We start from the raw sequence: 15918 nt of genomic DNA, 5'->3' as shown, positions 1-15918 counted from the left end.
ATGGACAGTGACAGAGGCAGTAAAATTGCATCCAGAATATACACATTTTTGCATTCAGAGAGACCTTAAAAATCTTCATAACTAAGTATATTTCTTTAGTGTGCCTTTCATCAGTCGCATTCCTTTTAGCACTCCATGAATCTCTTACATTTATGAATCACCCTCTCAATATATTTCTATATATCCTCTACTAGTTTCATTATTTTATTATTTTAGTTATGACCCCCACCTCGGTCATCTCCACGGTGTTGGCCAGCATCTCCTGCAGAGCACGGACTGAGAGAGACTGCTCCAGAATGAAGGAACATATGGCCAGGTCTGGGGGCACATTCTGCAAATGCATAAACAATAGAGAGGTAAATTAAAGTTGTTCAAAAAAACAAACAAGCAAGTGGATGCACAAGGGAAAGGGAGGAATGGGTAACAGAATCTCACCTGAGCGTTGGATGTGGTTTCAAGGAAGCAGAGACGGTTCCCGAAGCCCTCGCAGGAGAGACACAGTTTAATCTGTTCCTTCAGGACGGAGGCAGTGCACTGCAGAACTACCTGGTCATCCTGCACTCAGTAAACAAACAAACAAACTGTTATCGATATTTCTTATTCACTGTTCTTTTAATTTTAGGATGCATCATTTTACATGACTTATTCAACTACAGTTTTCTCTTACATGTTTGTTGCAGTTGTGCTTGCCAGGTTGTTTTTTTAGGTATTTCTTTTTTTATTAAAAACAATGTTTTCACTTGATATTGCAGGCATTCTGTTGTACAATGCTGACCTTTTATTGACTGAGCTGAAATTCTCTGCAAGAAGTGCAAAAAAGGAAAACTTGTCTACAGCACATTTCAAATAGACACTTGCTGTAGAGTACACAGTGACTGAAGTAAAAATGACTAGTACACTTAAAGAAAAACCCTCTGATTTAGTATGTTTTATGACTTTACCACTAATTAATCTGTTGCTTTAAGTAGATAATCTATCACAGCGAATGCTAAACCTGCAATAATTTAGTGCACTTTGAAGCTATGAAACTATTGCATGAATAAATAACAACTTTTCAAATCAATCTTAGTTTAAATCCATCACCACAACAATAACATGACTAAAATAGGTAGATCTTATGTACACATTGAGAAATTTGAATTGTGAATGTGTAAAGGATTAATTGGATATGAGCTTTCAGCAGAATTTAAACAGCTCCTTTTAGTGAGGTATGGCACAATATTTAGATGTGCCTCTATTCCATGGGCAGAATGCTAACAGTGAGTAATTTGTTTGCTCCTCGTCAATGCCTGGACGCTGCAGAGACTGTTGTAAATACAGCAATAAACACCCCCTCGCATGTGAACCTCACACCTGACACTCAAAATTCTCAGCTGTTTCTTCTACTCGGTCATTATGTAAGTGGCTCCATCATTTAACCTGAATACTATCCCCTCTACAGCTCTGGACGGATCCCTGACTTTTCTCCCCTCTCGTCTAACAAGTAATGTATCATTCTGTCTTCTCATTTCTTGAAGTGCTCGCTGTCTCACCCTGGTGATTCTGCAGCTGTAATGTGTCATGACTTACTGTTAGAAAAATAGCAGGGCCTTTGAAGCGAGGTCAAAGGCAGGAAAGGATTTTGCAGATCTATGTTTATAGCTTAGCATATAACAGGAAAATGGAAAACGATGCAGAGCTGTGACCTCATAACATCTACTCATCTCTTATGCCCAGAGGCCTCGAGTATTTCTTTGGCTGAAAAGTGACCCCTCTTCCTTTGGCTGAGCTATCATCTATCTCTCCCTCCTCAGCCTAGAAATGTCTTCTCTGTCCTTTCCTTGCTTTGCCTGCTCTGCACTTCAGAAAAGTGGAGCAATGTGTCCTCTCTCTTTCACTGCAGACATGAGCAACAGCACTCAATGCAAGTCAAGAGTTACTAAAACTGCACAGGGCTCGCACAGTTTTTTTAACCTGACTTTTAAACCTCAGAAGTATCAGGAAACAAAATTGGATTTGGAAAAAAATTTTTTGTCTCCCTTGTGCAACAACAATATCTACCTACCAGCACCAAGCTGAGATTCAGACCAGTACCTGCACGCACTACAATGACATGCATCTTTATCGACTCAGTATACCTGTTCTAAAGCCAGCATTACAGAACGACAATAAGGCTACAAGGTCTAAACAGCTCTAAGTCAGGGTTAAACTGTCTAAAGCGATCATGTTTTGAGGCCAGTGCACAAATACTCAAACCTCATTAAGCAGATAGGGCTGACCTAATAAGAGTCTGAAAGACTAAAGTTACCAAGTGGTTTACTGTTGAGTGATCAGGTGGCAACCATACACACTGTATGTCCTACAATTATACAGCAGTCCTGCTCATTGGCTTCTAATCTATTTCAACAGCCGCTGCCCCACATGGTAGACAAACACAGCTTCTACCTCTGCAGTCATGATCTAAAAAAAAACAGGATTTTCTAGAGGACTGCAAGGACTAAAGTTTGTATAGAAAGAATACTTTTTTTGTTTTCTTTATCAGTTTTTCAATTTGTGTTATTTTTTGTGCGTTAGTATTTTGTGAACATGTTCTTGAAAGTGGTTAATGATGATTATTAGCTAATATTTGGGACTTTGGAACAGAATAAACACCAAAGCCCCGCCACACTGTGGAAAAGTCATTTGTGACACAGTGAAGATAAGAAACCAACTTTCCCCAACATTTATAATACTCCTAAGTCAAATGTATCAGCAGCTACAGGGCAGTGTCCTTCCAGAAGTCACACAGTGTGAATCACTTCCAATTTGACCACGTGAAAAGCTGACACACAAACCCACAGGCTTAGCTCACACAGTTATTAATAGAGGCAGCTTTAAGGATTTGGAAGATGTGCACCTGACAGTTAATTGTACACCAACCACAACTTCTGATTATTTGTTCATCTGTTGTGACCATATCTGATGGGACCAAGACAGCTAGGATTCACTGAGTGGAAGTCAGGATGTCATGATTATTACTCATCTGACCCACTGAACTTATACCTGAGCCACATAAAAACATAAAACACATTTAATGCCTCATGCAAATGCTGCTTGTAAGGCTACAGCCAAACCATGTTAGGACTTGGCAGCTGAAGTATCAGGATATGCAGGTTAAAAGGAGAAGTTAAGACAAACGGAACGAAAATAGTAGACAGACAAACAAACAAACCAACTAGTGAGCATTAATAGCACCAACAGAAGTATGTATTGCACCAGAGATTTACAGCCACAAGCACAGATAGTGAAAGCAGACACCTTTGTATATTCTCTAGGGCCCTCTAATGGTGCACATGCAGACAGAGGATAGCCAAGGATTCCCCAGAAAAGCAGGCATGGTGCCCGCGGCAGACAGGAAGCAAACAAGCAAACAGATGCAAAATGGTGAGTGATATTTGCTCCCTCTAATCCTTTCATGATCTCCTAAACTAAGAGATTAGCCACAATCAGGGAACCAGGTGTAATAGAACATCTGTGAACAAAGCTGGGAAAAATATTGCTGTGGCCGCGGCGGTGCGTCACTGTTTGGTTTGTTTGGTTTGTGGACAGTGACTGTTTATAGAGGATGTTCTTAAATTACAGCTGGGGCAACAGCATCTTTGACACACCGCAGGTCCCCAAGTGTAAGATATAGGCCTAGTTTATCTGGGATTTAACAGTTTATGGGTTATTTGGGACATCTTTACACCGGTATGTCCGATACAATGACGTCAACACTTGCAACAAAGTTACACTTCTAACTGCTGGTAAATTGACCATTTTCCACTAGCAGGTGATCAGCTTTAATTCAGCACAAAGGGACTGTGAGACAGGAACAAGTGGGTTTATAGACACGTTTATAAAAAAAAAACTTCTTTTTATACTGAATTCTAGTTATATATTTAGAAATTACACTCACACACTCATCCAACTGAGTCAAGTGGTTTCTCACATCAGAATCAGCAGCTCAGCAGCAACAAACTAGTTCTGCCTTTTATGCTACACAGCTACATCTATGCTACTGAAAACCTGTCCTTTAATCGAATCATTAGCAAACAGATAACATATTCATTCTTTCTTTATGGCTCTAGATTTCTGTCCAATGCTCCCATTTAACTGTGCTGATGCAGGACACCCCAGGCTATTGATTATATTCCTGTAGACATAAAAAGAGTGAGGGACAGCACATTACTCAATATGTGGGTGGAGGAGAGGAACAGTTCAATAAGCCAGAGGGGAGAATAGTGATGGGGTTTCCCTTTGAATACTGGGAGAGACCATGCAGGTGCACAATCAGCATCCTTCGTCACAGCTGTCTAACAGAGGGGTAGTAGAACTCACAGGGTTTTAAATTAAATTAAAGCTTCCAAACATCCTTCTCCTGTTCTCCCTGACTTTTATTGCACATTTCACTCAAAGTTTAAAGTTTCACTCTTTATTCTCATTCTTTTATACAAAGTTTCATACTTTGTACAATACTACAATGAAATTGTAGTAGTATTTTTACACATCGGTGCTAAAGAAACACATACTACTATTATATGTAGTATGTGTTACTATATATAAAATTATATATAAAATCAAATATTCAATATGTATATTTATATTCTGATGTATAAGCAGTTATGTCTTTAAACTCTTGAATTTAGACTTAAAAAAGGACGAAATCTTTATTTTTCCAATATCTTCTCAGGTCTGTGAAAGCTGAGGATGTGAAATCAATCATCGAGTCTGACAGCTGTGTTAGGCTGCATACAGTGCTCACCAGATAAAAACCCTATAATTTACCATAACACCTCTGAAACCATGTCATAGCATCAGTTGCACTTTTTTCTGGGATTAACTGTAAGTGGGTTAAAAAAATATTTAAGTGCATTTTTTGGAAGTATCTGGATTTATGGGATTCTTCTCCACAGCATAATATCATTAGGAGGCATCTGACCTAAACTCAATCTGCAGCATGTGAAACTGCAGCCCCAGACCTGCAAGCAGATTAATTAAGAACTTTCTTCAGCAGCAAGAATAAGAAAAACACTCTATTAACAGATGGTATAGCCCCCACAGAGCCCTGATCTGAGTCATTGTGCACTTACATGAAGACACAGAACCAAATGAGAGTGGCCAAATCTACAGAAGAGCTGTGGCAAGTAATCCATTATGGTTTGGCTCATCCTACTTTGTACCTTCTTTGAAAAACTGTGTGAATTTTAGAAAAATTTTCAAATCTCAATTTGTCGTTAAACAGCTCAACAGAAGTTTCTTTTCTTTTTCTCTTACATACATATAACTCCTCTAACTATATTACGGTGTTAATACTTGTATGACACTCGATAGTGAAACGTCATAAACGTCATTCAACACTGATTGAAAAGATTCAGAGAAAGTCATGCACACATTACAATATCTACTTAAATGCGAAGCTTCTTTCCCTTTCAGTTAGCACCACATTAGAGCAAATTTAAATCCTCCCTAGGTGAATTGGAAATACCAAAAAATGTTTCCATCTGCTAAAGTGAGAGGCTTCCTCCTCTGAGCTGTTTTTTGTATTTGCAGCATTAGAGAAAAGCATATTGGCTGACAGTGGGATACTAAGCATTAAACCCATTTTTACACAACTGCAGAGTAAATATTACAGGTCAGAAGAGAAATGACAGGAAAAATAAGAAACTTCCTATTGATGCAGTGATCTAAGGAGTAATTACAATGCTGTAAATGTATGTGTCTGCTTTAGGTGAGATATCTAATGTGGAATGATGACTTGGTTTTGCAGATAGCTCATAAAGAATGAAAGTTAGCTGAGATAGGCAAAGAACAAAGGCAGGGAAGCTGTTATGCTACATTAAACTATTGCAGATAAATCTTTCATAATAGACGGGACGCAATGTTGTGAACATTAAGAGCTTTCTCTTTTATTCTTACTAATTTTCTCTAAGCTATTTGTTTCAATGTGCATTTCTCACCCGTTTTATTCTCTCTCTCCTTTCATCCCTTTCCTTCTTTCTCCATTACCTCTACCAACCCTGCTCTGGGCCTTCCCCTTCCACTCCACTCCTATTTTAGTTGGCTGCACCTGTCACTATCCCATTCCCTCCTTCTGCTGACCAGCAGATACTTGGAGGTCTTACTTGAAGAAAGAGCCAAAAGAGATTCTCTTGCTCACAGGCAAGATACTGAACACATAGGAAACTAGCAGACATCTTCTGCTACTGAAGAACATAAAGAAGAAGGAAAACAAACCTAAACTAATGTTACAAAAAAGCAGTTTATATTAGAGCTACTGGAGATGTTAGTTTAGATGACAGGCAGTAATTAATCATTGCAAATTCTCTAAAAGCTTAGTGGGTTGCACATTTAGAAAACACAACTTAGCTAAAGCTGTGTTAACTCTCAAATCCAGTGCTCAGGAAGATCTAAGTTGAATTTTAAATAAAAGTTTTGAAAGCCCACAGACACAGGCTTTATTTTCATCCAGGTTAGAAAAACAGCTACAAACTACCAGAAATGACGCTAAACTGCCTCTGCCCTTTGAAAGATGATAATCCTGACAGACATTAGCAAATGAATGGAAAGCAATTTTATATAAATCAGTTATTTTAGCTGGCCTAAATCCATGTTCCATTCTTCAAAAAAGTTCATTTGCTTTAAGTCTATGCAAAATATTTTGCTGATCAGCAAGCCAATGTAAGACAGATGTGAAATTTTGAAGTTACACGCAGCATTAAGAGTCACGGCACAGCAAGATGACAAGACAAGTGTTACATGTTAAAAATGAACATACAGCAAAATACCCAAAAATACAAGGACTGAAAAGACAAAAACACTAAACATTTGCACACCATGCTTCTATGTTCCATTCATTTCTATAAGATATTCAATGACAGAATTAATGTAATCTATCACAATGACACTGGTTCTACAATGTTTTCCTGTTAAAATGGGTTATGTTGTTAAACTGTGATACAGTGCTAGACAATGATGACGTAACAACTCATAAATGCAGATTCAGCTTTGATGTGTGCGTTATGAATACAGTCTCTAACAGCATGTGTCTGATTATTGAGTTTTATACCATGAACTAGAATATATCCATGACTGTATATGAAGTATTAGGAGTGTTCGGTTTATTTGTTTACCAGCTACAGAACAGTAGAAGACATTATTTTTGTTTTTTGGTTAAATACAGGCTGTATGATAACAACTGGAATGAGGCATAGCAATGCCAAAACAAGTTGTGTTTGCCTTAAGTTTGTAAGTATTTAACTCTTTACAGTTCCCCTCACTTCACTTTGTTTGGACTATTTAAGTGTAAACAAACACACACAAGCATAACAAGACAGTTGTGTCACTTTGCAACGCTTGTACAGAACCCCCCACAAGAGCAAAGCGGACCACCTGTTTATTGTGTAAACTGCTGTGACCAAAGCAGGCAGAATGACAGGTGCTGGGTGTGTGTGTTTGTGTGTGTGTGTGTGTGAGAGAGAGAGCAGCTTTATATGTGTTGCTATTCCAATGTGGATGTGGTTATCTCCTAGGCTCAGCACTTCTAAAGCGGTGTTTTGCTTGCACTCTCCCTATCCCCATTACCCCGTCTGTCATCTGCTGTCAGTACAATATCTGCTGCTACTGTAGCTCACAGATGTGCTCAGTGTATGTGTGTGTGTTAGAAAAGAGAGAGAGATATCAAAAGAGAAGGGACACAGTCGTTCAGGGTGAAATATGGAGACTCCGTATCTCAGTACAGTTATACAGGAACACCATCAAACAAAATATGTATCAACAGTTTTGGCCTTCCTCAGTCAGTCTCATCTCATCTGCAGATGAGTAACCCCCCCCATGACCCTGGCTTGAATAAGCTGAGGAAAATAGATGGATGAATAAAAATGAAAATTATAAAGATAAAAACAAAGGCCTTGATTTTATAGTTACAATCTATTGTTTTTTTTTCCCAACAATATCTTTATTTTTATTTTTTTTTACATTTTAATGACTTACAAAACAATCTATTGTTTTAGAGGATTTCTTAACTCTCTCCTTTTACCCAGCAAAATACCAATTCAGTGTTCACTGCAAACATAATTCAACAGCCCATAGTGTTCTGGTTTAAAGGCGATATTCAGGCCTGTATTGACCGTAAATGTCATAACTGTCAAAACAATGTACAGTGTCTCTGTTCGCTTGATGCACAGAGAAAGACACCCATGTCTACACATGTACACATACCACTTCTCCCAAAGGATGCTGGCAAATAGGACACTGGCTCCTCTGGTTTCTCCCTCCTGAACGTGTGCACTTATAGTGGCACACTATAAAAAGAAACTGCTGTTATAGACTGGAACTCGACTGCCCCTTAAACTCGCTTGCTTGTGTGCTTTAAAATGGCAAATGTGGCATCGTGAAACAGTGACACAGCTTTTAGTTTCACCAACAGAGAAACAGCACCGCTGTCTGGGATCTTTCACGTTTATGTGAGACATCAGTGCAGGCTGTGGCTACCACTGAAGAGAAAAGAAAAGTCTGCTAGCTACTGCAAGTAAAGACAGTCTCTGCTCTGACAGTAAATGCGGGGGCTGAAGTGCTTGCACATTTTTTAGGGGGCAGGCTGAGTACGAGATACCTGTAGTTCACCGAAGGGCATCCACTTTGTTTGAGTGGAGACCGATTTTAGATAACCTGCTACTGCAGAGCAGGTGGAAAGGCTAAGCTCACTTCTGAATGTACAACTATTCAAGCCACACTGCGATCAGTCACCGCTGTATGAGTCACAGGCCAGGGCTGTATTACAAGAACACCATAAACCAGAACCAAATAGAGAAGGACTGCTGAGTAATCTATAAGTGGCTTTTCGTGATGTAAAAACAGTCACTGGAGATGTGCTGAAGTGTTCCCCGTGTCCCACACTGAACAGCATTTACAATTTAACGGATCTCATCTTGTCTTCTTTTCCTCCCTCACTATTAAACATCCCCCACCCCTAACCCCCAAATCACTAAATGCAGCACTAAATGCATTGCCTTACGCTAAAACTCCCACGGCTTTTCTTGTTACTTGGAGGATTCCCAGCAGGGGTGAAAAACAATAGAGTAACAGAGAAAATGATAAAAACAAAGGGACCAATGAGATTACAATGCTTTTTCTTTCAGCTGCTTTAATAAACAAACAACAAAAGGGTTCAGTGATTTCCACAGGGGAGTAGGGAAGTCCAAATTATGACTTGTAGTCCCGATGATGGACATGAGGGGGCATTTGAACTTTATAAAATTAGGACCTTGAATAAAAGAGAAAAAAACACCGGCAGTCAAGTTAACCGTAACTGCATATAACACATTACTTGTGAGTCCCAAAATTTTACTTCTATGACCTACAGGCGTTAGTAAGATATAACTTATGCTTTACTTGAACTAATATCTTAAACAGCTAGCTCATAACGAAAATAATTACCTGCATTTCTCTTAACTTTAAAGGTTGACTTTGCTCATTTGCCTGAAATTGTTTTACAGAAGTATTTTCTAGGTATAAGCCAAAACCCTGAGCTCAAAAGAAAGCCTTGACGTGCAGGCTATGAACCTTCATGTCTCATTACATAACGGCAAAAAGATAACATTGGACATAGCTACAATCTGCTGCCCAGCTGGTCCAGGTGAGTTAAAACCTCCTCTGTGCTCTCTCTTCATTTTCTTCACACCTCCCACTTCCAACATAACCAAGGGAACTACCCCAACAGAGTGAGACAGCTGACTCACACAATGCCTCCCATGTATTTAAAAGAGTAATAACCAGAAACATTTGGTGGATGCTTTAATCCAAAGGCCTAACAGCGCCATGAGCACCAACATTTTTAGTACTGTATTCCTGCAAAAAATGTCGACAGAACCTCTGACCCTGACACTGTTAGTGTCAAAGATAAACCCATTGAAGTCCACAAGACATTAATAATTCAAAGAGAGCTACACTATTTATTTTTCTTTTGAAGTGTTGGTGTTCTATAGTTTCATCCTAACTGATCCTCTTGGACCAAATGACAAACCTGCTGAAGGCATTCAAAGTGTGGCTTGCAATTCATTTGTAAGTTTCTTAAGATAGAAAAAAACATTTTTTTGAGACAGCAACAGCTGTGTTACTCTGTAATTCTTGTGGTTATTGTGAGCTGGCTTCACAAGCTTGAAATGAATCCTGTCCATCAATAATTTGCTTTTGGTTGTTCTGTATGCCTCTGTCTACGCTCTTTTATACTTGTACTTGCACTTTGGTATTCACATCGAAACAGATTCAGTGTCACTTAGGTAAACATTTCAGCAATGATAGCAATTACACAAACTAGCAGAAACACATTTCACTGCAGTGTTTTTGTTAAAGCTGTTTGCAAAGGAAAACCAAGTGAAACACTTTGATAGCTCACACAAGCGTCTGGAAACAGTCTGCTCAAAAGTCAGTATTACTTTTCACTGACACATAATATATGTGTCAGTGAAAATAATATACGATATCTAAATGAATTTTTCGAAGGAATTATTACGTTTCACACAGGCAAAGATATAACGAGAAGAATTAACAATAGGTTCCCTGCACTGAGCATTAATTGGGAGTTCAGGAAACATATTTCATCTAATTTATGATTGTAGGGGTTGGAGTTTATCCCAGCTGACATAAAGTAAAAGGAAAGGGGTTGGGAAACATTTTGCCCAGATCTCTTGTAGGTCCTAATATAAGTTGGTAAGTTTTAGGTTGCAGTGATAGAAGCAGTGTGGATTCAAATAAAAAACAGTGATCAATACAGACATCTAGACCAGTTTCATTGAGTGTTTTCTCACATATTGTGGTTATAAAGACCTATTTTGCCTTCTCAGCTGGTGCAGATGGTTCTGGGGGGGTCTTCTCCTACAGGTTTTAAACTGTGAAGTGGCTATCGCAACACTCTGTCTGTTTGCGTCACTAAGGAAGATGTATAGCTTTTGGGCAGCTGTCCCCTGCAAACTCTGGCTAGCTTGTTGCTCTGCCTTCTCACCCCACTCTGACAGGCTCTACTTTCCTTAGATATAAATAGATAACGATGCTAACAGATGCACCAGCCCCTGTCTATCTATCTGTGCTCACACACACATATGCACACATACTCTGTTACCACCTATTCTTAAATCTAGAAGATTATGAAGATAATTTAAAAGAGATTATGCAAGACAATATGCGGTGCATTGTGGAAAGATCTAAATATGACTGAGTAATGTATTTCTGAGCTCTTACGAAACTGAAATAATCAATTATTAGGTTTAAAGAGATCAACTAATAAGCAGGTCATGGCACAATGAGGGCGGCGTAAAAATAGTCAACTATATACAGAAGCAGGACTTGGCTCTGTGAACTGCAACTACAAAATCTGAGTTTTAAAAAATTCGATGCCAGGAGAGCAAAAGGGATACAAGTGAAGAAACCATTCGTCCAGGAAACACTGAAAGCGCCATGAAACTGATGATGGAATATGAGGACTGGTTGAAAGTTAAATCAAATGATTTTCCTACATAAAAAAAATAGTTTTGTTTCTCTTCTCACTTCTTTTCTTTAATAACTCGTGACTTCACTCTCCATCCACTAATCTCTAGAACTCGTCTACAAACAGATGGGCAGGTTAGTCCTTCACAATAGGAAAGTAAGTAGGACTTACCGTTCGCAGGAACTGAATCTCCTCCTCTCCCTCTCCCCCTTCTGCCATCTTTCACCGAGGGTTATTCGCAGCTCCTCAGGAGAAAACAGAAAACCCTTCAGTTTTCTCCCGTCAGGATTTGGCTTTGCTATGTCCCTCCCTCTTTTAGTTTCCTCGTTCCTGTACCCCTCTTTCTCTTTCGCACTCTGCCTCAGTGTCTCTCACTCTCCGTGCTAGTGTGTGTGGGTGTACTGGAGGACAGCATGCGTCCTGTGCTCTCACGGTGTTGTGAGAGAGTGACAAGGAGGCAAGGCTCTCCCCGGCTTCTCTCTCCTCTTTGGATCATATCCCCAACAGCAGATGAGAGTAGGAGGGATGGAGGGTGGATGAGGGAGGGGCAGGCACCTTGTTACACATTTACACCGTTCACATCCAGCCATGGCGCCATGTTTGTAGAAGTGGGCCACTCCTTCACACAGGCTGCCCCCCTCCATCACCCTCCCCTTCTTCCACATGTCTGAGGCTATAAAAGGAAAGAGGGGTGAGGACTAGCCTTTGGGGAGCGTGCAATAAGAGCACACAAAAGCACACCTCAGCTCTTCAAAGTGAGTAAGTTACTGTAGCTGTACTGGAGCACTGTAACAAAAAAATAATTTCCCCCAGGGATCAATAAAGTATTCTGATTCTGATAGCTGCTCTTCACAAGAAAACCATTTGGGATAAATAGTGTATCAGTATATTAACATCATACTAGATCTTCTGGGCCCAACATGAGCTATTTGGAAATTCAGATATCTGCATCACTTGACGAGCAGGTTGCATTAGTTCTTTGTTTTATGTTTGAAGTATTGCAAGTCACACTTACAAGAAATTTGCTATATTATTTACCATATATGGCTCATTATTCGTTTTAGTGCTGATTGATCTTTTAATCAAAATGAACTTATATACAACAATAGCTAAGTTAGACACCAAACATCTTTAGTCATAAAGCTCATCTGTGTGTTTTGATCAGAATTTGCAATTTGGAAGCTACTTTCAGCTGTTCCTTTATTGGTAAATGGCCTGTATTTGTATAGCTTTACTAGTCCCTAAGGACCCCAAAGCGCTTTACACATCCAGTCATCCACACATTGGTGATGGCAAGCTACATTGTAGCCACAGCCACCCTGGGGCGCACTGACAGAGGCGAGGCTGCCGGACACTGGCGCCACCGGGCCCTCTGACCACCACCAGTCGGTGGTTGCCCAAGGACACAACGACCGAGACTGTCTAAGCCAGGGCTCGAACCGGCAACCTCCCGATTACAAGGCGACCTCCCAACCCTTGAGCCACGATCGCCCCATTAGGGCGATCCCCCCAAGAGCCACAATTGTAGCACTGCATGTTTGATCTGGCAGATTTTTATGCCAGATGATCTTCCTGACACAACCCTAAAGGACTTTGTAGCTCTACTCAAAATATTTAACTTGTTAGACAAATAACTAAACCACTACGGTTCATAACTTTCCCAACACAGTCCAACTTTGACTATACAAAAAAAAACTCTGACAGGATGCAATGTTTTCATTTAATTTTTTTTAAACGTGGCCTTGAAATGAAATGGCAGAAAACATAATAAATACTTCATAGCCCACATTTATGCTGAGAAGTTGTGTCATCACATCGCTTGTGTTCTTTAAACAATAGTTGAAGAGAGAAAACTGATCTGTTACAAAGAACTGGTTTAGATTCTTGCCTGACATGCAGGTGTTGTTGAGTGACTCGTTGTTGATCAAGGATTATTTTCACCACTATACTACAGGAATTGTATATTATATAACTCTCATCCTTGTAAGTAAGTAATCAAGTAATCTGTTGGATCAAAGTACAGCTCAACTTACAGCTTGGCACTTTCAGTGTGGTGGACACCACTGAAGCTGTCTTACAGCCCAATCGATAACTGAACGAGACACTCTGCACAGATATTTTGTCTGGCTTTTAATTAGCTCTTTGATCTTTTACACTCTTCCATAAAATTACAGTTTTATGCTTCAGTGGTAAAGTAGCAACCTTCCTACTTCCCCTAAGAATAGTGATTCATTACCAGCCTATTATTTTGAGTTTCCCTGTCACTTATCTGAAGCAATACCTCTATCAACAGCCTCTAGATGGTTTTAGTGCTGCCTGGGTTTAACATTTAAGAGATGAACTCAGCAGTGACTGGGGAAGAATCCAGCAGGTAAAATCATAATGAAATTGACTCAGTGATGAACAACACATTCATTTCCACCGTAAATTAATCTATTATTCATTTACTCTGTAAAACAATTGGCAACGTTGGTCGTGAAATATAAGGATTTGTTGCTTTTTATGTTTAATATCACTTCATTATCATTGGGTCCTGAACTGTTGACTGATCAGACTGGTTGAATTTAACAATCAGTGTGAACAGTACTATAGGTGTAAGGACAATTGATATTTTTTATTTGTTTTAATTTTTATATCTTATTTCAGGGATCTTATAATTCATTGAAAAGCAAAGAAATAGCAGTTTAGCTTGGAAAAAAATGCATTGCATCTAGACACAATGTTGTCAGCTGGCTCTACTGTGAATCAACTATGTAGGCCTCCCAAAAATATTTTTTGCATGGCATAAGCTTTCCCCTTGAAAAGCCATCTTTTCAGAAAACCAACAGTTGCTTTTAATTGAAACAGTGGATCTGCAGGAGCGTCCGTGTCACACCCCTCCTGACAGGCAGAAGGGATGCACCAGACAATAAATCTGGAAGTCTGAGTGCTGGGGGGGAGAAAAGCACATCACACTCTCACAGCAACGGTGACCAGCCTTCAGACACTGTGCTCATGCACACATCCCTACCTCCCCTGTCTCCATCTGGCATCCTTGAGCATGCTTTCTTTCTCATCCATCTCCCACTGCAACCGCAGCTGGCAGCGGAAAAGCTGTTTCAGGACGCTGCTCGCCGGGACACAACTCCTTTCAGCGGATAACGGAGAGCAGGAGGAAAAGAGGCGGTGAAGAAGGCGATACGCCACTGAGGCGGAACTAACATGAATTCTGGGAATATGAGTCTCGATTCAGAAGTAACCTGCTGACTCCCGTTTTCTGCCAACTCACGAATCGTGCTGGCTTTATGTGCAGTTGCTGCAGTACGCCTGAAGGAGGCAATATAATACAGAGAACTGATGGGAAAAGGCTTTACAGGTGTCTCTCAAGCGAAATAATTAATTAACGATATATATTAGAGGTCATGACAGTATTACAGTCAAAATAAGATAGGTGTTGTTTAAAGGAATTGATTAATTAACTCAGATGGAGTTATTTTACTGTTTTATTGAAACCTGGTTCAAGCAAAGGGAGGAATCCCCTGCAAACATGTGATGTAATGAAACTTTCAGCTCTTCCACGTAACAGGACGGCTGCTCCGTAGACTGTAAGCATCACGTTTGGTGGTTTTGCTGCGAATTTTCAAAATATGTACTTTGCATACATAATAGATACCAAAAAAACATATAGAAATATACGCAGTGGTTACGACAAAAGTCTTATGGGGGCTTTAAAACTCAGGTAACGCTGCAGGTAACGTGGGCGTGCCAGCGTGTTGAGTTATAGTAAAATGGCACTAGCTGTTCTTTTGTCCAATGTTCTTCACCAGCTGAGTGGCGCTTCCTGTTTTAAAGAAGCATTGCTTAAGATTACAGTAAGTTTACCACATTGTCCGGAAATGGCGTGTTGTGTCTTTCTGCAACATGTGCATGTACGCCCCTGGAGATCTTCAATAATCTAACTTCTCAGCGAAATCCAAGTGCATGTTAGGTGTTTTTGACTTGGCATGCAAGGTCTGCGGGAGCCCTGTGCATCTCTCTTTGCTTTTGAATGCAGTGTCGCCCACTCACTGTCTCTGCCAGCCACTCAGCTTCCTGCAGCAAAGAAGCCACCTCTGCAGACTTGGGGACATTAATGTCCCCTGTTTGGTTGCCTCTTCCTCTTGGGGTGTTAAAACAAGGATTCCTTTGAGCCTCCCTGTCCAGCTGCACAGCGACATTCACAAGCACAAACACTACCTCCCTGTGTAATCACTTGCTACCCTGAGAAATGACAGCGGCAGTTTAAAAAAAAGAAGAAAAGGAGAAATCAGGAAGATAGACGTGATGTGGGGCACCCTGGAGATCCAGTGGGGAGACACGTGTCCGGTTTCAACAGTGTCACCAGGCCCTTGATGATTCCTCCTTAGTAACTTAATTCTTTTGCCAGGGTTTGACAGTGACACAGAAAACTGTATCAG

The 15918-nt window shown here is 40.1% G+C and overlaps 1 protein-coding gene across 8 annotated transcripts in view; it reads right to left on the bottom strand.

The window, feature by feature from the left end:
• The window catches only part of ryr1b (ryanodine receptor 1b (skeletal)), a 62505-nt gene extending 50535 nt beyond the window's left edge, over positions 1-11970 (bottom strand). For all 8 annotated transcript variants that reach the window (XM_076873404.1, XM_012921659.3, XM_012921662.3 and 5 more), the window contains exons 1-3: positions 11654-11970; positions 436-555; positions 230-331 (exon numbers count right to left, since the gene is read on the bottom strand). In XM_076873404.1, the coding sequence (XP_076729519.1) occupies positions 230-331; positions 436-555; positions 11654-11701 (270 nt within the window). In that variant the 5' untranslated portion in view covers positions 11702-11970. The remainder of the gene's footprint in view (positions 1-229; positions 332-435; positions 556-11653) is intronic.
• Between the last annotated feature and the right edge of the window lie 3948 nt (positions 11971-15918).

Source organism: Maylandia zebra, linkage group LG14 (genome assembly GCF_041146795.1).
Source record: "Maylandia zebra isolate NMK-2024a linkage group LG14, Mzebra_GT3a, whole genome shotgun sequence".
NCBI classification, from domain to species: domain Eukaryota; kingdom Metazoa; phylum Chordata; class Actinopteri; order Cichliformes; family Cichlidae; genus Maylandia; species Maylandia zebra.
Note: the sequence above shows the minus strand (reverse complement) of the source record. Positions and strands in the feature narration are given on the sequence as shown.